Below are 24,049 nucleotides of genomic sequence, written 5' to 3'. Positions count from 1 at the left end.
CTGGAGAAAGGGCGGATTCATCTGAAGGTACCAGCTGGAATTCATTCTGAACTCTGATTAAGCCAAGATCAGCCACCAAAACATTATATGAAGTTGAAGATTCAGGAACAACTATAACTGGAGCTTTCAAGTTGACATCCATTAGGAGGCGGAAGCTCTTTTTAGCAAAGTCTTTCATGCTGGAAGCAGCCATTTCTGCTGCCTGGACAGTGACTGCAGTCAGGGCTTCTTGTGCCATTTGGAAATTGTTCAGGAAGTTCTATTGATAGGTAGAAAAAAAAAAAGAAAAAAAAAAGAGTAAAAGTTCTATGAGAGTAAATAAGTCTCACAAAAAGGGCAAACCCCAGGCAAAATGGAAATTTAAGATAAATAGTACAGTTGTGGCAGAAATATGAAACTTCTAATTCAACCATGCAAGTTTCAAAACAGAAAAAGTTTAAAATCATGCACAAGCTAAGAAACTGCTTACCTATTTAATTTTTAAGATATTATTAAAGCTATCAACTCAATTCATTATTTGTTTCATCATCTTTCTCCTTATTTGTCATTCTTCTATGAAGCACTGCAACTTCAGTGACACTTCTTCAGCAAAATACTCATATGCTTGTACATCAGCTCACCACAAGGTACGGGTCACAAAGAGCTGATTACATTTTATTTTATTAAAAAACTTTTACTATCAAGAAAAGAACTCAAACTAACATCTTACCAAGAGAGACATAAAGAATTTATGCAGGTAAATTATTTGGATGCAGCCCACTTTCAGAGACATTTTACCATCCACCCTTGACATATCAGCATAGGCCTCCCCTGCAGTAGCATCTGGATAAAGGGACATGTGAAATCTAAACACTTCATCTCCCATTATGGAGACAGCCTAGAAGAGTAAATCCATATAGTTAACACTCGTAGGCAGTAATCTGTGACAGAATTATTGCTTAAGTTATCAAACAAGAAATATTACCACAAAAAGATCAACTGCAACTGATAAGTTGCAATACTTGGGCACACATGTGCTAGGCACAAAAGGAAATTGAATTGGCTCTTTTATGGTATGTCTTTTCTCACTTGATTATCTGTAGTCCATCTTATATTTAACCCATGCTACTCAGAATTAAACACATCAATGCAAACATGATTAAAAAGAATTAGATATTGAATGGAAGAATGTTTTGCTTCCCTGAGATAAAGGAAATTAGCCAACGACATTTCGCTTAATATTTGGTACATTACATTGTACTTAGTGTTATACAATACAGCAAATCAACTACAGTGCTGTCATTGAATAACTTAAAGAACTAGGTACTTTTGTTTGTTTACAATCTGCACAACACATCACCTTTTTATGGATTGTTTTTGGATCAACATTTGTAATTACAATGTCCTCAAGTCTGGAGAACACTTTAATCTTTTTAGGTTTCACAGCTACAGATGCATCCATTCCTGATTTGAGACAAAAGGAAGAAAATAACAATTTGTTGAATTGCATTTAAGTAAACACTTTTTTAAAAAAGCATTATTTATTACTGAATATAAAGAATAAGAATAGCTTAGAGTATAGCATTCTACTATTAACAACCAAAGCTAAGACCAAGACAGAAGTCATGACCTTACCACATTACAAAAATTTGCCAACATAAATTTACTCTAGAGTTAAAATTCCCAACACCGTCTACAATCTAGCTATCAGGAAGTGGAAGTTTGTGATATTTATAACATATTGCCTTCATTTCTTTTAATTTTACTCCACTCAGAAATTAATTGCCTTCTTTTTCCAAGTAAAACATTTCCTTTTCTTGCAGGCATTTGGCTATTAAAATACTTAACCACAGTCATATCATACAATCAAAATGTATCCAAACATAGGTTGCAGAGACATCTACAGTGCACACACTAGCCTTTCAGAAGTGAACGAATGGAGGGGAGTAACATCTTTCTTGCTACAACCAACTAATTTAGTATTTAAATAAAAAAAACCCTTACCTTGTATTCTAATGTCTGCAATTCTACAGGTCTGATCACACACTGTAATACTGAATGCATTTAGCTTCGCAGTGAGTTTTAATTCACATATATCATCATAGGCTGCATTACTAGACACTGGATAGGAAATACAAGAGGTATACAAGAACTTTATTATAAGTCAATTTTTTTGAAAACAAATGTTAGATTATTTGTTTTGTAAATATATGAGCTATTCAAAAAGCAACCTGAAGTTATTCCCTCAAAGTTACTGCTAATTAGTAGTCAAGATGTGAAATAAGTCTTTTATTAATGCAGTTTTCTTCTAGCACAAGAACAGTCACAGACTAACACAGGCAAACATCAATCAATATGATGTTTTTTCTCCTCATTACTATCTAGTTTTCACACAACAGTATGCTGAATACAGTGTACATTTCATTATTTAAAACACTATCTCACATGAGAAATGTTCCTTTTTGTACAGAGTAGCAAGGTCAATTTAGGCATATTAGGTGAAAAAAAAAGTTTTTGCAGCAAAACTGAAGGTGCCTGAAGAACACATAATGTACCAGCCAGCCACTGTAAACTCAATCCCAATAGATTTAGGATTAGAAAACCTTGAATTTCCCAAACAACACTACAAACACAAGAATCAACCACACAGGACCCGACGAAATATTCTTAAGGAGTTTCCATATAAAAGCTCATACTATTTCAAGGTTACAGATAAGCATTATTTAAAAAAGCACAACACCCTTCAGTTCAGTACTTCTCTTTGGTTTCCCAGGGCTCAAGACTGTTTATTTTCAGCAACGCAAGCACCCTTTGGAGCCTTCAGATTGGAAAGAAGCAAAGTTGCAACACTAATGCTTTGGAAAGGCTTTGGTGCTGTTCACTGCAACATCATTTATTATATAAGTCAGACTACTAACTAGGAAAAAGTTACATTGAGTAAGGAGAATTTGTAAAATTAAGGAACAGCAAAAATATCTGGCTTTTTTAAAAAATGAGATTATTTTCTCCCCACGTACAGTTGTGCATGCCTTGTTTTTCCACCAAATAGACTGCAAAGCTGTCACCTGAAATGGTATCTTTTGAAACCCAAGGCTAGATGCTGTTAAGCAACACAAGTATGGCCTTTCTAATACCGCATTACCTGGTCTAAGAGTACTTCCTTTTTCTTGTTCTTTTATTTGAGGCTTGTGGTCTGATGTTTTATCAGTACTTGGAAGACCACCTGATGGAACACTGAATGTGAGAAAACTCACAATGGAAAGCAAAGCCTCTGTGTGAAGTACTATATCCAAACACGAAAAGATGACCTAAAATGAGGGCAAGGAGACAAAGTAGTATTGTTATTTAGTAGTAGTCTATTGCATAACAACTCAGAGCTACCATCACAGAATTGAGAAAAACGTGTCTTGCTCAATTTCACAACTATCTCATCCTTCTATCTCCTTCAGCCTAACACCGCAAAAGCTCCAGAACAGATGAGGGAATTATGGAAGGGAAGCTTAAAACAGCTAGAGAAGAACTGTGCCAATTTAAAAGTTGATGCTTCATGTGGTTATGCTTTTTCAGTAACCTCTCTTAGTTCTGCTGTATTTCACCATGGACTATTGAGCACTTTGGTTAACATCTTCAGATCCATGTATAGAGATCTTTTAGCAGGTATGATACAACGGAACAACAAGATTCAAAATTTTCAATCAGAGCAGAAAGTGCAACTACTATAGCCAATACTACTTGGTGAAACCTAGCATCAGCTAGCCAACTTTCCTAGCACAAAGAAGCTCTTGATAAATGCAGGGTTTACTGATACATTAAGGGATGTCAGCTTTCTTGACTCTAAAGTAGTCCAGCCACTTCAAATTCTGCATATGGCTGTCAAGAAGAAAGTTCCACTCATCACTACAACTTTAAAGGAAACATTTTAAAAACAAAATGACCTGCTTGCTTCAGAAGTTGCTTAAGCCATAGAAAACTACACATGAATAGTTGCTTTCAGAAGTAAAAAAAAAAGACTGATTGAACACAATACCTCTGAGAATGTTTGTTTGACATTTCATCTCACATCTCAATTTCACTTTTATGAACTTTCAAGCTCTGAAACACAAGGCCTTCGTTTCATATGCTGCTAAGTGTATCACTCCAGAAATAAAACACATCTTACAGGCCTCAGTTAGAAATATGTCCTTACAAATTTTAACTAGCTAAAAATGTACAGCTTCTAGTTAAAAAAAAATTATTACATTATAAATACTTCTGTGGAAAAAAAGAAAAAAAATCTTTTTTCCTCCTGGATTTCTCTTTGACCTAGTTAAATATAAAGCAGTAAGCTTTAATCATAGAATCATAGAATGATGCGGGTTTTTTGGTTTTTTGGGTTAGTTTGGTGGTTTGTTTTTTTTTTTCCTCTTCAATGAGAAGAGAAAAAGTGGGCAACTAACAAGTTGACACAGCTGTTACTATTTGAGAACTTTAAAGAAAAATTAAACGCATCCAGTACTTACATTGATGTCTTGCTTAGTGCTTCTGTAAGTAGTAACAAAATCTGGTCCATCAGCATCAGCCTAAAGGAAGAAAAAAAAGCCCAAACACACAGTCAGTCTCTATTGAATTAACCGAATTCATTAACTGATTTAATTGAATTTACCTCACACACAATGATTATTCCTATTGCAAAAGAAAACAAAGGAAAGTGATCAAGCCTGAAGAAACAAATTCTCTAAACAAAGCACAATAATCAAGGCAACAAGAATGGAGTTCTCGCAATGCTCTGCTCACTGACATGTTATAGCACATATTTTGTAAAAGTTCAACTGGCCAGTTACAAAATATTCTCCTACCTAGGATCAATTTAAACCAGATCAATTTATGCTTAGTACTTTGTCAGAGCAAATTAACTCGTTTTTCTCTATAAAAATTATGTCATTATAGAAAAGAGCATGAGTAGCCCATTAGTTCTACAACCTATCAGATTCCCAAGTAGTCATGCAGTTTTTCAAGGGCACTTTTTTTTTTTTTAAATAAAAGCTCAAGAAGTCTAGCTGCCAACATATCACTCCTCAAATGCTAGTTTTACCACCTGTAGATGTAGAGCGCCACCTATCACTTAAGCCAAGACTATCTCACCTACTAAGTTTCACAAAGGTACTATCGTAGTAAATCTGTATTGTTCATAGAGAAGAATGCATACAAACATTTGGCTTCACCAGTGATTTCAGTAATTGTGTTGACTTATGAAGCAAGCACCATATGGAAGCAGTGGACAGTGAAATGAAACGGTAGGTTGAAAAACAGGTATTTGGGAGGAGACCTAGGTAAGTTAGATACAAATCCTACAGGTTTTAAAACAAGCAAAAAAAAAATATCTAACGCAGGCTAGGTATGGAAGCCTAATTTTACTCCCCATATAATCTTAGTTAAAAGGTATTGAAACCTTAATGTATTCCATTTTCAGAAGATGTTCATCTGTCTCACTTGACGAATTAATAATGCAAAGAGGATCTCCTTTTGAGTCTGCAAATAAAGAAATAAACCTGTGAAGTATTTCCACTCACAAGCTTCACTCCACCTACGGAATGTCTTCATGCTAAACCTCAATTATATACTATTCTTGCTGAAATAGCAAAAGGTAAACACCTCTTTTCACTAAGAAGCTGCAGATTAAACATTACCTTGTTTTTTCTAAATTAAACTAATCAAAATTAACTTATCTTGGTCCTGAAAGAAGATGCAAAATTGGAAAGTTATTTGTATTCCTATAATTAGTTTTGCATTCCTATCTTTAGGTCTTTATAATCAAAACCATACTTTTCTATTTTGAATACATGGCTATTTCAGTTCTTACTTCAATATCACTTTGAATTGTTACCTGACCAATCAAGGAAGCATGCTGGATTTCCAGTGCTTCCAGGACCGGTCATAAAACACAGATTCAGAAGCTCATCAAAACACTCTGAACAGATAGACTACTACTCAAGAATGACCATTCCTACTCAAAGTAAGCAACTAACTCCAATAAATTAACCCAAGCTAACTCTAGCAACAGGACTAAAACTTGGTATTAGGTAAAACAGACTAACTGAATCCAAATTGCACGGGACAGCATCATTAAGTGAATTTGACATGTAACCTCCTGCCCTTTTTTTTTCACCCTTACTAATTATTATTACTTTTGACCACGCTACCCTCTTGCTACAGAAGCTGGTTACACACACTGTACTGACTCCATACCAGTTTTGTAGAAGACTTACCATTTATTTCAAGGCATGTCATAATGATTTTTTTCAGATATGCTGCTGCAGTCAATTCATGATTTCGAATTTTGGTTTCAGTTCCAAGCTGTAGCACAGTTAGAATATGTAATGGATATCTCTCCTTCTGAACCTGCTTCATCAAGGTTATTACAACCTTGAATACAGAATGGGAAATAAATTTACTATTTCAGTAAAGCTATCCAGATTTTACGGCATGCAGTTATAACTGGACATTATCTTCTCAGCTAAGCCTCAAAAGTAGTATTAATCGAGACATTTCGCCTTTTTACAAAGAGAACCTAAAACACCAGTTCGTTAAATATTTCCGTCCCACCCCCCCCATTCCTCTTGGTCAAGAAACCAATCACTTCTTAACTCCAACAACAACAAAATAAAAATCGCAAATCTATTAATTTGGCTAGAATTTAATTTCACTGGCTTAGCAGTGTATCTTTACTTTGCCAAGCTATGCTTTAGCTTTGTAATTGGACACTACACAGTGCTATACACAGAGTTTGAATATGGAAAAAATAGTTAATAGAAATCATACTGGTCTGGAAGGAAGGGCAGTAGAGAACAGAATATCTGATGCTATGCAAGCAATAATTAAGGACACAGAAATCTTTCAACATAACAATTCTTCATTTATAGATTTTAAGCATTACACTGATTTGAATGTCGAAAATGAGAAAAAACTTGTGATTCTAAATGTAGCTGAAAATTAATGTAGAAAAATTAGATATAGTTATTAATGAACAATGTTAATTTCAATACCATTATTTCATAAGGCAATTATCTTCCATTCTTGGGAACTAAAAACAGTACCTCAACCTCACAATTTACCACACAAGGAATTTAAAGAATTCGAGTTTGTCAATACTTTGTCTGCATTATTCTGTGGCATACTCTTTGTACACTAACAAATTAGCATTTCATCATTAATCACTGAACATACACAGTACACAGACAATGCAGATACTACTGTAGTAAAAATTTCCACATGAAGCATGTGTAAAATTGTTTTAAACAGAACAGAATATAAACAGAACAGAATAGTTCATAAGATATATTAAATAAGACAACATGGAGCACTATAGGCTAGCCTGTAATATGCTTCAGTCCTACCATTATAAAAATTCTTCACAGTCAAGACAGCAAATCTGAAAGTTAGAAGCTGCCAAAGGAACTAGTGATACACCCTGGATAACTATGTGCTGCTTGTCGACGGGTACCTCATCAGCCAATTGCAACTGTAATTCCACAAAACCCGAGAAAACCCAAAACCTGGGATGGTATCAACTTGCTACCTGTCTACATTTCAGCTGTGGGACAAATATTTCCAATCCCCTTAAAGCTAAATTTTCTGGTATGATTTCATATCACTCACACAGAATATGTTTCCCCAGTGTCTGGGGACAGAAGGAAGTTTCTAGTCTTTGAATGCAACTTTCTCTTGGCAACAGAATAGTTTTGGGCTTGAAGGTGTTTTTTCTTAATGTCTAAAAAAATAGGAACCCAGATTTTGTACTGGACAAAAACATCCACAGAGATTTAGTGAAACAAAAATTACGTGGAAAAAAACCCCCACAAACCTCAAAACACCAACAAACCCCACAGTTACTTGAAGTAACCTGCATACCTAAGTCATTTGGTCCAACACTTGGAAAAATGAAAGGCCATGCTGAGCTCTTCACATTTAAGTATCACAGACATCTTCAGACAAAAAACATGCTTGGATGATTTCTTATGCATAGGTATCTTTGTTAATAATTGCTTGTGCATTTTCCCAGTACTTCACCTACAACCTTACCTTCAGACTTAGTATCTCTAAGGGAAAAATACTAGTTGTAGCTTAACTATTTCAGCTGGTTCGATACTGAATCGTATGCAGTGTTATGAAGCATTAAGGCTAGGTCAGTGCAGAACATCTAAAAGAAGTCTGGTTTTCCCTGTTAGATGTATTGCATGTGTTAATCTATAAATACAATCTCACATAATACAGACAAAAGAAAACAGCTAAAGAAACAGCTGAAGAGTCTGGGTTCGGGGGGGGGGGGGGGGGTGTGTTTGTTTTCTTTTTGTTGTTACGTACCATCTTCTCTAAACAGTTAAAATGGACTTTATAGCCCACTACTTCTAAGAAATAGATCTGAGTAACAAGTAACAGCATTCAGTAACAATAAATTTTACAGATGGATACATACCTCCTTGATTTCAAAATTAAGTAGCATATTGATTACATCTTCACGTAATGTTGTTTCTCCCTTTTCAGACTTCATTCCTTCTGGAACCCTCTTATTCTGCATTAAAACCAATTTGTCCATTTCTTTGGTTTTACCTGAAGCATTCGATAAATTGGCTAAATGTTGAAATTGCCACCATTTGTTTAGCTCAAGAAACATATCCAATTCATTTATTCATTCAGATGGCTTACGTTCACCTAAGATAAGCTAACATTTCCGCAAGCAGAGCCTTTAACTTCAGAGCAGGTAAAGGCAACATAAACATGTTCTGGCAATAAGATGACTCTGACATCTCAATACCTTGCTAGTTTCATGACTTTTTAGCTAACACAATTACCAAATTTTGTCTTGTAATGTTTCCATTTTTTTTTAAAGTATTAAATTATGAACATTGTCCTTGCAAAATTAAAAAGTTTATCGCTTACATATCATACTCTCAGATCTAAGCTTACTTTCCAAATAAATGCTTTTCACTATTCCTGAAATGTTCATGAAAACAAATTCCATCTCTGACCTTCCTTTTGCAGTGCTGATTTTGCATGAGTTTGTTTTTCTTCTGCTTCACCAAGGTTTTCAGTCAACACTTTTAGAAAGACATTCAAATCCTCTTGACTTAACACAACCTACAAAATTGCAGATCACAGTTCTCAGGAAAAATGCATTGTTCTTTAATCTTATCACTAGCTAGCAAAGCAGAACAATGTTTCCTGGCAAGAAGAGTGCTTATTTACAGGTACTTTGTCAGCCTCATCATCCCTTAAATAACACAATGAAATTCTTTTAATCGCTTGTTGTTAAAGGATTAGGGGATTAAAGAAGGTTATGACTTCCAAAGCTGTATCAATATATATTGCAGCCTTTATTTGGCATATTTGCACTTCTAATACTTTCCTGTAAATGACATGCTACTTCATGATATTTTAATTCCAGTTTCATCCAAGATGTACGTGGTACTTTTCTTTCATCGTATATAAATTGCCACAAAAACAACTACCTTGAGGTCATTCAGGGAGACAGGAAGTTGTGAAGCTGGAGTTATTAAGGTAAATATTTGCATAAATTTAAATTCCTCTCACAAAGATTTGAAGAGTCTGGGGTTTTTTTAAAAGAAAAAAAAAGCACTGAAAAAAAGACTTGCTCAGAGAACTGGTTACAAAAACATTTGATTTAAGTTGGTCCTGCTTTATGGCAGTGAATAAACAAGACTCCTTGACATCCCTTTCAGTTTTCTCTTTACTTTCTCTCAGTTTTAATAAACGTACACAGCAGTTTGGGTGTTTTATATGACACTTTCAAAAATCTACATTCACACATGTAGCTTAAATCCTGTTGACATTCCCGAAACTCACTCCACAAACACTGAAAATTCACAGCTTGTTGCACCTTTGCGTCCAGAAATAACATAAAGGTTAGTCACATTAAGTACTATCATGAGCTTCTCACCACCTTCCGTTCACAAGACTTACATTCATTGCATCCAGATACCCCGTGATCTCCAAAACTGGTAATTTGTGAAACCAAGTTGCAGATAGATTTCGTTTCACAGACAAGCTTAAATTAATAGGGTGAAGTATCTGAATGTCTGGATGTGACAAACCTGTCTCCATAGTGGTCCTTAAAACAAAGGGGAAGAGAAAAACAAACAAAAAAAACCCCCACATGGTGGGGAAGTTTGAAGTTAAGTCATATATTACATTTTTGAAGTAATATCTTAAAAAGTCTAATATAATATCTCTTTAGGCTCAAATGCTTCCTGAGCAGAACAGTATCTTATTTTGCTACTGATTTATTTGTCCTTAAGATAACAGGTTCGTATTTTAACACACCAAATATCTGACAGTCGCCAACCATGGTTTCTAAGCAAGTAGATTAATATCCTATAGAGTATTTGTATTACCAGTTATCTAAGGCATTACTTAGTAAAGCATACTTTACCTAGACAGTTTCAGCTTTGTCAGCTGCACGTCCATTTTGTCAATGATGGGAGGGAGTGAACAGCCTTCTGGAGACACCAAGCTAAACTGGTTCTGAACCTTAATCAAGCCAAGATCTATTACTATAGCATTGCAAGAAACTGAGGACTGAGGAATGACTATAACTGGTGCTTTCAAATGAATGTCCATTGCAAGTCGAAAACTCCTTTCAGCCAGGTCTTTTACACTGGTAGCAGCCTTTTCTGCAGCTTGGACTGTAGCAGCACTCAGTGCCTCCTTAGCTGTCTGAAAGTTGTTCAAGAAGGTCTAGAATAAGCAATTGAAGAGAAAGGAGACATGTCTGTAAAAAAGTTTTTTAATCTAAATAACTCTCTCATTTTATAACTTCAACCACCAATTACGCTGCCTAGTGTGTTAAATTTTCCCTGAGGAAAGACAACTGAGTGCCTTCTGTCATGACCTCTAACAAAGGGTCAAAAACTTACTAACCAGTACAATCCACTCATTTTAAAATTATCTCTACTTTTTCTTCCTTCATTAGCTACAAGATTCCTTTACCTCATTAGCTTTTGGGGACACATATTATTACTAGAGCCTCTCTTTGCTCCCAGTGAACACTAATTCCTATTAAAGCCAGTACGGAATGGCAGAAAGCCCGCTAGTGCTTTACTGAAAAAAGCCAACGTTAGGATACTTGACAAAGGTACAAATATTTACAGTAATTAATTTGCAGTCCTCATAGCATCTAACCTTGCAAAAAGTTTTGCCTCTAATGTTAGCTCAGGTACGTTTGCAGTTAACTCAGGTTTTTGCCAGGGTGGAGAGGGCAGCTAACACAAAACCCCCAAAATACCTTAAGAGCACCAAGCTTATCTCTATTTCCCAACCAGAGGGTAGGAAGTGACCCACTTGCACTGTGTTAGTTTTTTGAAATTCAAACCAGTTAAAGCATGCTTAAAGTTTTTTAATAATACACAAGAAAAATTGTCTATCTTCTCTCTTTCAGAAACTTAAGTTACCACTTATACTGAGGAAACCAGAGGGTAGGAAGTGACCCACTTGCACTGTGTTAGTTTTTTGAAATTCAAACCAGTTAAAGCATGCTTAAAGTTTTTTAATAATACACAAGAAAAATTAAGTCTATCTTCTGTCTTTCAGAAACTTAAATTACCACTTGTACTGAGGACACAAACAAGGAAGATTAATTTGACAAAGAAGCAGAAACATACAAAGGAAAAAAATACTTACCAGAAGAGACATGAGAAATTTGTGAAGGTATACTATTTGAATACAGCCTACTTTCAAAGATACGGTACCATCCACTTTTGCCATGTCAGTGTAGGCTTCTCCCTCAGTAGCATATGGATCTAATCTCAGATTGAAACTGAAAACTTCATCTCCTACTATAGACACAGCCTAGAAAGAGAAACAGTACTATGAGCCATCAGCAGCTTCTAAAATGGTACTTAACACAAAGAAGAACTAAATGTATCGTCAGCCTATCAGATGCACAAGCTCCTTTTGGTTTTTTGGTTGTTTTGGTTTTTTTTTTTAATCTTTTGGACATCCATTCTTACAATACGAAAACCATGCTTTACCATGTATCTCACTTGAAAAGAGGTATTCATGACAAATCAAATATTTTAAAAGACTGAAATAACAATATGTATTACATTTCACTTTTATACACACTAAGCTAGCCAAGAATCAAGTAAAATCTGAAATAGTGTAGTTGAGTACTTTTTTATGAAGGGTCCTTGAATCAACATCTGTGACAACTATGTCTTTAAGTCGGGCAAAGAACACAGTGTGACTTGGCTGAAGGAGAAGAGATGAGTCAAGACCTGTAAAGTATAAAGAGATAAATAGTAGTTTTGCACAACAGAAGTAACACTCATTTTCAGGATGGGGACACACAACACCAGTAGGGAAGCCGAGAAAAGTTACAGAAATTTTACGTTGCAACAAACAATTATTTTGTTAATAGTTTGTTAAATTCAATAAATATTTAAACAAACCCACAAAAAAATACCTAAAACACACTTGATTCTCTCCTCTGTTTCCAAACAAAATTAGTGAGTTACCACATCCCTTGCTGAAAGGACTGTAATTAAGAGCTTTATTCAATTCAAGACATTTTAGTCTCTCTGTATCCAAAACAGAATAATTAGAACTAATTCCACAACTACCATAACTTCTACAAAATAAAAAAAGTATTGTAAGTTCCAGAAACAGAGACTTTTTGCATTTTATCAGTCAGGCACAGAAGGTAAGTATACTATCTAGAGTTCAAACCCAAGTCCACTATGCTGCCTGTTATTAAGCTAAGAGAATGTGACCATACTACAGCTTTGGACAAAATAAAATAGAGAAGTTTCTAATACAGATACTGTCTCAATATCAATCAGTTATGGAAAGAAATGAGCTACTATTCCTAGAAAAATTTTCAAACAATAATCCTTCTCTTAATAACCAAGCTACTGAGTTAGCTGACTGAGGTTTTCTATCAAAAAAGATAACTATACTGTATTTGAACACAACACTTTTGCATACAAAATCTTGTGTGAATACATCACATGATTTTGAAATGGGAACAGGCAAGAGACTTTTTATGAACTATATTACATATTCGTGTATATTACACATTCTGAAATATTCATGCTAAGAGAGAGTTTTGGCAGCTATTAAGATGCCAGCTATAGCCAAACTTGGAAATGAAACTCCCCCCACCTCATCCCCCATCCCGAGAATTACTGATAGCCCCTCTGAGGGGTAAAAAAAGAATCAAGAAAACAAAAACAAAACAAGAAACCCAAAAAAACCCTAAAAGTTCCAAACCAAAGAAAACAGTTTTATGGGGTTTTTTTATCCTAAATAATTCAAGTATAAGAGGAAAATATCCAAAGCTCGGTGCAATGTGAAAAGCCACCCATAATCAAACTCCTTCAAAACATGAACTTAATTACCTGAAGAATAATATATCATGCTTTTCTAGCTGGAAGCCAAAACATTATAACAGACTAAAAGACTGATTTTGAAAACAACACCACAAGCCATGTTTGTAGAGATAACCAAAAAAAAAGTGAGAATGAAATTTACACCTTAAGTCTCTTTTAGCCCAATTATTAGCAGTTGCTTTGAAACTAAACTACCAGATCAGTTACTACTAACAAAGAATTTCATACCTTGTATCTTGATCTCTGCAATGTTCTTTTTTTCATCACAAATATTTAAACAGAAGGCATCCAGCTTAGCAAAAAGCTTGAAGTCAAAGACATCCTTATCCTTGGAAGGTCTAGCCACTAGAAATGAGAGGGGGGTGGATTTTCAAGGTACATGTAATTCATATTTTCACCTAAACTCCTGAGAGTAGGGTTGTTTTGGTCCAGGGGGTTTTTTGGCATTCAGATGACTTAGTTTTGTTTCCTATAGTTTCTTTCATCATCTCTATCATGATTAAGTCTGTAACATCCCATTGTAGAGCAACAAGTCTTCCTCTGACAGCAACTCTACCAATAAGAGTAAAACATGTCAGCATTTGCTTGTAATTCCACGTCTGATATTGCTCCCATCTTGTGATGACTCTCTACTGGAACAATTTTACTTTTTTGCAAATTAAGGATAATTGCTGAGTTAAGAGGAAACAAATTGTACAGTATACTTATCTTTAACATGAAGTCAATAACTCAATAGGTTCACAGTAGTGTTTTATTCAGATTATCTCATATGTCCTACTCCAAGACTGTAATGTAGAAAGTTCTCTCTTAAACTGCAAGCTTATATGAAATAGCAAATTCTGGAAGCCTATTTCAGGCAGTCAACACCCAGGTTTTATAAGAGCAAGTGTTAAGGCTGGGGGGAATAAGATGAAGATGAAGTCCAGAAGACATCAGATCTCACTGATGGTCTGCACCTCCACTAACCAAGAGCAACAAAGTGTTAATCCAAGAGCTCAAATACTTATGGGCTGTGTTAAACTGTACAAGCAGCTTCTTTTTCAGCCCGCAGATTCAAACCAAGGCCATTTAAAATTACAAGTGAATCTGGACATTTTTCAGTAGACATCTCATTTCCAGCTCACCTGATGCCTGAGTTTTGCAATTCGTATTAAAAGCAGTGCAGCTGCTCCCTTCTGCTCAAAGGGGATATAAATTCAGTTTTGTTCCAGTATATAATAACTATAATATATATAATGTTCCAGTATATATATAACATTCCAGTATAATAAGAACAGTGAGATTTTCATTAGGCTAGCAAAGGAGTCAACTACTTCTTTGAAGGTATATTTAAATTGCCTATATCAATAACATAGCATAATCAAAGTACTATTTATCCCCTTTACTTTACCATGAACACTGAGATCATGCTGCTGTTTGAGTCCTCTAAGCTCACAGAAATCTCATTTACTCAAATTCAAGTCTATTTGTGAAATGGCAAGGAAAGACAAGAATAGAAGTCTCACCTGAAGACACCATTTATGATCATAACCATTGTTTCATTTATTTATTATTTTTTTTTAGTCAGTCCTCCAGCCTGGTGAACCACAGTCACATTAGCTTTGATCTTCAACCCACTCTACAAAGCTAATTAGTTTACTCTGTATTTGACTGTTTTGCCAGCATGCAACACATCCTTTCAGAAGCACCATTTTAACAAAGATAACTGTACCTTTCTTCAATCTAGTGTCATCTTCTTGCTTTTTGTCTTTAGCTGGTGTCTCCCCACTGCTTTCATTGCCTGATGGACTAACAGCTGTTAGAAAACTGACAGCAGACATAAGGGCCTCTGTATGCAGTAGAAGGTTCAATGATGCAAAAGCTACCTGTTGAAAATATGAGACTCCATATGACCAAAAAAAATAACTTACAAGAGTTGGACTGAGGTGCAAAAGCTCCCAATGAAATATAACAATTTCTTAGAAACAGAAAAGCTGCATGTGTTACCAGCAACAGATCATAAGGGTAAAAATCTTTCTGTAAAGCAGAAAAGTGGTAAGCTTAGAAAATAAGAAAACGTAACAAAACCCAAACAGCTGTAACTGTTAACCTATAACCTCCTCAGTACATAACCAAAGTGTTACAAAATTAATTTAGAAGCATTAAATGAGTGAAAAACTTCTTGTGGAAAATTGCATTAAGTAAGTGGAAAACTTAATAGATGACTAAGAGAAATATACACCTAAAATAAGGTAGTCTAACGTAAACCAGGATTCAGTCTTCAAGTAATATGCTCTGTTAAACACAGACTCGCTCTTGAATGCCCCTGCAATAACACAGTACTACATGAATACGTGAACAGGTAAGTGGCACATGGCTGCTGTGTAGATACTTCATATAAAGGTATTTCTCAACAAATCCACTAAGGGAGTACAAAAGGTGAATAAGTGCCTGCCATGTAGTTTAGTAAAAGTTATTTGCTTGAACGAGCTTGAAATTGGAAAAAGAGTCCAAATGCAATTCTTCCAGACACAGAAGTCCCATTGAAGAGTTGCAAGGCAACACCTGATGATTTACAGAAAGTTGACTTCTCAACATCAGCACTATTCCATAGTGTTAAGTTGGTCAACTCAGTATGTATATCCACCTCAGCAGCACTGGAGTATTAGAACTGTCATCCCCTGCTGCAGCTTCAGGAACCTTTTCTTGTCAAAAAGATTCCAGCATTAACTAGACTTCTCTGATGAAATCTATAGATACTCTAAAACTATTAGGTAGCAAGAGAAATATTTCAGTCTTCACACCAAAAAGGACAGGCAAAAAGAATACCATAAAGTTACAAAGGGAGGGAAGTACCTATCACAGTAAACAGAGAGCCCTTTGTAGTTTATTTCCAGAATTCCTCGATACTGTTGTTCCTTAGATTGAAATCTCTGACTCAAAAATACACCATTAGTACAACAGTCAGAACTGAAGAAGTTAGGTACTTGCTGTCTAAAACCATTTCCCTATATTGCAATAATTTTTAAGAGATCAAATTCTTATTCTAGTCTATCACAAAAGTGATAAAGAAGTTCCCGAGTCAGAAGAAATAGTGAACAATTTCAGAGTGAAGAATTAGAACATACACTCCTCTGCCCTCCCCCTGCCAAAAAAAAAAAACAAAACCAAAAAAAAAACAAAAAAAAAAAACCAAAACAACACACACAACAAAAAACACCAAACACCACACACTTATAAATGGATTTAGATTTCTTATTACATTTGGCCAACAAAGCGCTTATTATGTGGCACTCACAATACCAACAGATAATTTGACAGGAAAGGGAAAGACTTCTAGACCCCACTACATTTTCCCATGCTGGGCATTTGAACTTCATGATTTCATAGGCATGAGAAGATGCATTCTTACATTAGTTTGGATTTTATCCACATGAGCTAGCTAGGCAGTTTTTTGTCACAGTTAAGAAACAGACTAACACATCATTTTTATATTAAGTTGTATAAAAACCTACAAGTACATCTTAACTCTTTAAATCTCCCTGCTGCAAGGCAGGGGGAGGGGGAGGGCAGGCTGTGAAACTGGAAAGCCAAAATACTCTTATTGATTCCTCCCTTCTAAGCAAGCAAACCAAAAGAAAAAAAAAAGCAATAAAATCTGCAAGCACTTACTTTAATCATCTGTTCAGTGTTGTCAAAAATTGTCTGAAAGCGTGGCCCATTTCTGTCAGCCTGAAAATAATGATTCGCATGAAGGTTAATACTAATTCCAAAGTCCCTGTGCTCTTCAGAAGATACAAAACAACCCACCAGTTCTGAACAGTAGGTTTAAGATTTTATAATATATAAAAGTGATGTAAAAATAAGTTTTACATATACCTTGATATATTCCACCTTCAGAAGGTCTAAGCCAGGTTTATCTGAGGAATTAATTAGATGAATGGGTGCTTTTTTACCTGTAACATACCACATGAAATACACAAGAATTAGGGTAATTTCTGTTCTTTCAGTGAAACAAAGAATTTGGTACTCCCCATCTGGAGTACTGCCTTCAGCTCTGGGGTCCCCAGCACAAGAAGGCCATGGACCTGTTGGAGTGAGTACAGAGGAGGCCACGAAGATGATCCAAGGGCTGGAGCACCTCTCCTATGAGGACAGGCTGAGAGACTTGTGGGTGTTCAGTCTGGAGAAGAGAAGGCTCTGGGGAGACCTTAGAGCAGCCTTCCGGTACCTAAAGGGGCCTACAAGAAAGCTGGGGAGGGACTTTTTACAAGGGCAGGGAGTGATAGGACAAGGGGCAATGACTTTGACTTAAATCTACCCTGTTTCAGTTTAGATATAAGGAAGAAATTTCACTGTGAGGGTGGTGAGGCACTGGAACAGGTTCCCCAGAGAAGCTGTGGATGTCCCATCCCTGGAAGTGTTCAAGGCCAGGTTGGATGGGGCTTTGAGCAACCTGGTCTGGTGGAAGGTGTCCCTGCCCGTGGCAGGGGGGTGGGAACCCGATTATCTTTAAGGTCCCTTCCAACCAAACCATTCTATGAATTTCTGCCTTCAACACTGGGATTAACTTTCAATACCTTTTGTTAAAATACATCACACTACCAAATATGAATCACTGGTTTCTCTTTGTTATGTCGAAAATGGCAAGTCTGTACCCCTTCTCCAACCAAAGACTGAGCACTACGCTATTTATCTAATAAGCATTATAGCGGGAGTCTGGAGCTTATCAAATGTACCAATGGGACAAGCATTGCCAATGGACAGTTGCATATTAAGTATTGTAACTGGAAAACCAGAACAACATTGGTATTTCAGCGAGCACAAGACACAGGAAAGCCACAGCTTCAGACTAACTGATATAGAGAGATATATACACACACACACACACACACACATCTCTTCCATTTATTACCTCCAATTTCATAGTAATCCAAGTTTATTTTCTTTAAATAAGATACAGCTGCTAAATCATAGGTTCTGACAGTAGCTTCTGTCCCAAGATGCATTACATCAAATACAAGTACTGTTTCCTCAGTTTTCTTTTGCCTGGTGAGTTCTACTAAAACCTGGAGTACAAAATGCACAGTTATACCATCTTTTCACATGTAGTATTCTCACCATTCAAACCAGCAATGAAAAAAAGTGCAAAATTAATGCCTTGCCTGCTTTACTTGAAGTAGTATTTTTATTACAGAGTTAAAGTGTAAAAATAGGGAAAAAAGTCATTGTTTGATGGTGAGAGATATAAATATCACAGAAATATTTTGGGACTTGCTCTTTGCAAGTGACCTGCCTGGGTATTTACTTTGTTCTTCCAGTGCAAATTTCCCCCTCACTCCCAAATTATGACTTGGTACTACTATTTTCTACCAAAAATACTCCAGTAAGGGGCTTTTGTGCTGATTTTTTTAATATATACACACAGATGAAGTATGTTTTATTTATATGCATACCACATATAAAAAAATAACTCATATGCATACCATATATAAACAACTCATATATAGAATGTATGTATATAAATGTGTATTTTTCTGTTTGGTGGCTATGTTTTTGCATCCACTAAATCTGGAGAATACTGGTAATAGAATGTTGCATTTTTTAAAATATATTATTTATGTAGAAGGTAAAAATAGAATTCAAGATACATACTTCTTTAATTTCAAACTTCAGCTGAAGATCTGTCAGTTCCTCTTTAGCAGGCTCCTTATTTCTTATTTCTTCTCCTTTAATTGGTGACCTGTCAGTTGGTTCAGAACTCTCCTCAAAATCAAAATATTCTTCTTCAGAGTCTACAGAAGAGAAGTGACTTCCTCCTTAGTAAACTTTTTCCAGAAACAGGGGTAAATATCCCACCCTCTCTTTACCTTTTCAATGGGATTTTAAACTGTATAAGCAGTCTAGACCTAATCTGACAAAGTATACTTTTAGACCTATACTGCTTTCTTACCCATTGGACAAAAAGTGAAGAAAATTAAAGCCCTATTAAGGAAAGCACTAGAGTTTAGCTGTATCATTAGACATTCAAGATCACACATAAGTAGAACCAGTTATAAAGTAAGCTCCAGGAAACAAGTTGCCCGGGTTCCACTACAGAAAAGTTCTTCTCTAGAACAGCCACAGAAGTAAATGCTCAGATTCACTGTCAATAAAGTAATTTGCCATTTGTTATTCTAGTTCCGCATTTTCAGAAAAAGGAGAGCTTTGCTAATGCAAAACGCTCAGGAGAGTACACATGTGATGTTTGTAACAGTCTAATTTCACTACTTGTTCACTGTTTCATGCAGGTGTACACATCCTTTAGACATGTTACTCACCTTTTTCATGTGCCCACCCCAAAGTGGCAGCAGCAGCAGATTAGTATTTAGCTAAATCCATTGTGGGATTTAAGTAAATTCTGAAATAACAAGTTCCTTAGTATTCTCTACTAAAAAGATGTCTCATGACATCTAGATAATTAAACTGGTTTGCTAATGGCATCCTAATAGAGTTGTTATCAATAGCTGTACTTAAATTTGAAAAGGTTGCTTATGCATAATATTAATCAAAATAAATGTTTGTTTTGCTCTTTAAAAAAAGCAAGTTTATTATTCTGAGGCTACATCAGCATCTTAATTGAAGATCACCAACATCATCAGCAAGATCAGCATCTTAATTTTCTTATGCACTTGAAGTTAGAGATGATCAGTCATACCCATCTCTACTGTCCTTAAAACATGTTTTAAGATCAATAGCAGCCTGAAGATGTTAGCTATTCTGTAAGTTATGGCTTTCTACTTTCACAAAGGCATATCTATCTGTAGCTTCTTACCTGACACTATTTCTGCTAACAACTGGGGTGTATTAAGTAACTCTTTACTAACAACAGGAATTGTGGGAATAGCTGGTACCTAGATGGAGGCAAAGAGAACAAAAAAAAAAAAAAAAAAAATCATTATTTTAAAGTTTGTATAACTTGATATGTTCAGCCATATTTTCTACTGATGATGCACGTCTCACCTTGTCTTGCCCATATTACTTAGAAAGGTCAGTTTTGCCAATACTTATATTGAAACCAGCAGGACAATGACATAGGCTAAGGTAGCCTTGTTTGAGTAAGCCCAGCATGTTCTGATGGCATCTAACAATGAAGGCACTTTGCCTAACTCAGCTGGGCAACAGATGTCTTGTTTCAAGTGAAAGACCACAGACATCACCAGCAATACACACTGACAATGATCACTTTAGTGATGTCTTTTTTTATTTCGGTTTTCTTAGTTATAGTCAGCTTACCTTTGTGCTTGGAATTGATACAGATGACTTCTGAGGCAATGGAATGCTATCAATCAGATCAAAAATTGCCTTGATTTTCTGGTCAGAGAGTCTGACATGCACCAAAGGAAGTCCTCCTGACACTTTAAACCTTTTTTTAAAAAAATTATTAAACTCCAAGTCAAAATGAGTACACATCAATTCTTGATTTAAATCTTATCAGTATCTATACTCATATATAAAGATGACGTCACAGTAAAGCTAGTGATTCTGCATTAAAAACAGGTCTTGGACTCAGTTTAAAGAGTATAGTTAGTAACCAATGAAGATGACCAGGGAACTACTAGCCAAAAAAGGTTTCATACAAAGTAGTAAGCTACTTCTATTTCTTAAGTTAACACCTTCAAATTAAAAAACGTAACTGAACCTTTGGGGAAAATACAGTTTTCTTTTCTGTAAGTACAGAGTAATTAAAAAGAAGTCCTTTCAACATTAATATATTACTTTGCCATCCTGGTATCTCTTTCCACCATCGATTTTGCCAACTGTACATGAATATCCATAGGCTGTAATATGTGCAAAGCTGATGGACGTTGAAAACGAGCTGCCTTCCAGTCTTCACCTGCAAATGTTCAGTAAATTTAGATGAAAACACATCACTTAGTAATTGCTTTAATTAAAGTATCATTAAAGTAATCAAATGGCATCACTAGGAAAGGATAAAGAACCCACTTACAAACTACAGAAACCTAGGAACAATCTGGGTAAAGTATATTAAGAGTTTTTGAATTCATTTTGAATAGTTCACTCTTAACACCATATCTCCTTAGCAGCCTTAAGCCCAATTCTACACTAAAAAAAAAAGTATCTGAACATAGAACCCTGAAAAAAAAAATAGATATGGCATCACTAGGAAAGGATAAAGAACCCACTTACAAACTACAGAAACCTAGGAACAATCTGGGTAAAGTATATTAAGAGTTTTTGAATTCATTTTGAATAGTTCACTCTTAACACCATATCTCCTTAGCAGCCTTAAGCCCAATTCTACACTAAAAAAAAAAGTATCTGAACATAGAACCCTGAAAAAAAAAATAGATATAAGGATAGATAAATATAAAACAGTAACCTAGCATTCTGTTGACTGCACAATCTTAAGTCCAAATGAAGTATTAAGGCCAAATTTAACCGTATGTTCCTGCATGTGATGGAAAACATAATAGTTCTATGGATTTATGTTGCTTGCTGGCATTAAAGTAAAGAGGTGATACACAAGTCCAAACAAAAAGCAAGCAGCTGTTTGAAGAGAAACTAACAATTTTTTTTCACAGTTTAATACCAGACATACGTATTATAATCTATCTTCTAGTTAACCACTGGTTTTGGTTTGCCTTTTTTCTTTAAAAAACATATTTATTTATTTATTACAGGGAGGTAGCCTTCATCAGTCTTTTGAGGGGACAGCAACTACGTTGTTTTGTTACCTGTTCTTCCAAAAAGAAGTTGCACATTTTTTATTTCCACATCAAACTTGTCATAAGCTTTGTCCATTATCTCCTCTAAAGATGAAAAGCTAGAAGCTTGACTACTGCTTTGATTTATGCTGTTCAGCTAAACACATAAAGGACAAGATAAAGTTAAGTCTAAAACTTACACATATGTGCTATTAATTCTAGTAAAAATGAAAAAGATGATTCATAGGAGTCTATGATTGACATTTGGACTCTTACAGAAAAGACATCTTAATTCATTTCACACTTCATTTATAAAGAATAACTAGGGGGTTTTTGTTACTTCTATCAATCCACTTAATTCAAGTTATGCAAAAAGAATTTTTCTTATTAGTTTACAAGTTTACTGCTGGAGTACAACTAAAATATTTAATCAGTCAGCTAAAATCAAGTTTAGATTATTTTAATCTTTCAATTTTATAGGAACTAGGGAATCAACTTTCAAACTCCAACAGAAAAATTATAATCTCACATGTTTAGCTGAAGAAATGAAAGATATTAAATTACAAGGTATTACAATCATGACTACAAAATGAAAATGTTTCCTGGGGATATTGACTAGTACAAGTATGTCAAAGACAACTTAACGGCTCTGAACATTGATCAAATTGCTGACACAAATTCATTTGGTAAGAAATACAGTAAGTTAAAGTACATTCACACAGATGATCATCTTTGCCTTCCGAAAACGAGATAGTTTCAGATGACAGTTAATGTTAAGAGAAAAGAATATTTTCTTCCTCTGAGATAAGAGAGATCATTTATATACCTGAAATGTACCAAAGTCCAAAATCAGCAAATCTGATTTTTCACGGTAGAAACCCGTCTGTGGAACCACAAGGTAGGAAGGTTTCAGATTAATCTTCAAGTCAAGGACTTTCCGCATTTCAATAATATGAATTAATCCTTAAATAAAAAGGAAGGAACATTAAAACTGAAATGCTATTCACAAGTGAAACATTGTGCCAGTCAACATATAAAGAGATGCTATCTGTCTTAAACTCAATGCTCCTTCCCACAAAATACCCACTAATCCTCCAAGTCAAAAATTCAAGGAAAAAACCCAATCATACTATTTCACCAGCAACCAAAACATAAGCAAAGTGTTTAGAAAATCATATTGAAACATTTTAAGACATTCAAAGGTTCACCTCAGGTGAGATTTGTTATTATTTTACCTGTAGCAGTTCTTTCCTTGATTTCTTCCAGCTTCATTAATGTGGCTGATGTTAATCTTTCAAGATCCATTCCCTTACTTGTCTGAAAGAATTCTACCATTGCATTTATTGTTCTCTTTTCAAAAAAAAGACAAGAATTATCAGTATACACAGAAGTCAGTTAGTAAAAACTCAAAAATAGATCTTGTTAGAGCAAAGATAATAACGGCAGACACAGGACAATCAGAAAAAGAGGTAAGAGATTTGGTTACTACTCACTGCATCATATTTTATTTCCACAGGCTGTGATTCAATAGTAAGACTCTGGTCAGCAGTACTATCCTCGGGGTTAACATTAAACTCTATCTTAAGTAGACAAGATTTGCTATCCCCTATGGAAGCCACAAGAGATGGTACAACATTTTCTTGTCTCAGGCCTGTAACATACCAGTTTTCAAGCTTTGCTTCCACCCTAAAGAAGATGAATAATTAAATATACTTAATTAGAACACAGAACACAGTTCCATCTAGGAAAGACAGGCAAGATGAGAAAGCCTTTGATAAAGCCAAACATGACTAGCTCCACAGGACTAACATACCACATGATTAAGAAATTGTTACATTAATAAATTGGAAAAATAAATAGGAGGTAAATTGTTCACAGCAACACAAGGGTGATATTTTCTTTTCACCTTCTGTTTACTGCAAGGTGGACTGAATATAACTCTCAGCTTATGTTTATTAAGAGAATCAGTTGCAAGAGAAAAGAAAAGCAGAATATTTATGC

The 24,049-nt window shown here is 35.2% G+C and overlaps 1 protein-coding gene across 1 annotated transcript in view; it reads right to left on the bottom strand.

The window, feature by feature from the left end:
- VPS13C (vacuolar protein sorting 13 homolog C (S. cerevisiae)) overlaps window positions 1-24,049 on the bottom strand; it is a gene marked incomplete at its 5' end in the record, with an annotated part of 73,792 nt that overhangs the window by 47,022 nt on the left and 2,721 nt on the right. The window contains 27 exons of the mRNA XM_009707048.1: window positions 1-259; window positions 710-877; window positions 1,340-1,443; window positions 1,984-2,100; window positions 3,122-3,287; window positions 4,479-4,538; window positions 5,408-5,487; window positions 6,225-6,381; window positions 8,432-8,565; window positions 8,985-9,093; window positions 9,937-10,084; window positions 10,406-10,710; window positions 11,653-11,820; window positions 12,145-12,248; window positions 13,590-13,706; window positions 15,073-15,226; window positions 17,013-17,072; window positions 17,220-17,296; window positions 18,256-18,409; window positions 18,996-19,135; window positions 20,155-20,233; window positions 20,616-20,745; window positions 21,099-21,216; window positions 22,079-22,205; window positions 22,875-23,011; window positions 23,284-23,398; window positions 23,542-23,734. Coding sequence (XP_009705350.1) covers window positions 1-259; window positions 710-877; window positions 1,340-1,443; window positions 1,984-2,100; window positions 3,122-3,287; window positions 4,479-4,538; window positions 5,408-5,487; window positions 6,225-6,381; window positions 8,432-8,565; window positions 8,985-9,093; window positions 9,937-10,084; window positions 10,406-10,710; window positions 11,653-11,820; window positions 12,145-12,248; window positions 13,590-13,706; window positions 15,073-15,226; window positions 17,013-17,072; window positions 17,220-17,296; window positions 18,256-18,409; window positions 18,996-19,135; window positions 20,155-20,233; window positions 20,616-20,745; window positions 21,099-21,216; window positions 22,079-22,205; window positions 22,875-23,011; window positions 23,284-23,398; window positions 23,542-23,734 — 3,680 coding nt within the window. The remainder of the gene's footprint in view (window positions 260-709; window positions 878-1,339; window positions 1,444-1,983; window positions 2,101-3,121; window positions 3,288-4,478; window positions 4,539-5,407; window positions 5,488-6,224; window positions 6,382-8,431; window positions 8,566-8,984; window positions 9,094-9,936; window positions 10,085-10,405; window positions 10,711-11,652; window positions 11,821-12,144; window positions 12,249-13,589; window positions 13,707-15,072; window positions 15,227-17,012; window positions 17,073-17,219; window positions 17,297-18,255; window positions 18,410-18,995; window positions 19,136-20,154; window positions 20,234-20,615; window positions 20,746-21,098; window positions 21,217-22,078; window positions 22,206-22,874; window positions 23,012-23,283; window positions 23,399-23,541; window positions 23,735-24,049) is intronic.

The sequence above is a fragment of the Cariama cristata genome, unplaced genomic scaffold (assembly GCF_000690535.1).
Source record: "Cariama cristata isolate BGI_N322 unplaced genomic scaffold, ASM69053v1 scaffold13649, whole genome shotgun sequence".
NCBI classification, from domain to species: Eukaryota; Metazoa; Chordata; class Aves; order Cariamiformes; family Cariamidae; genus Cariama; species Cariama cristata.
Note: the sequence above shows the minus strand (reverse complement) of the source record. Positions and strands in the feature narration are given on the sequence as shown.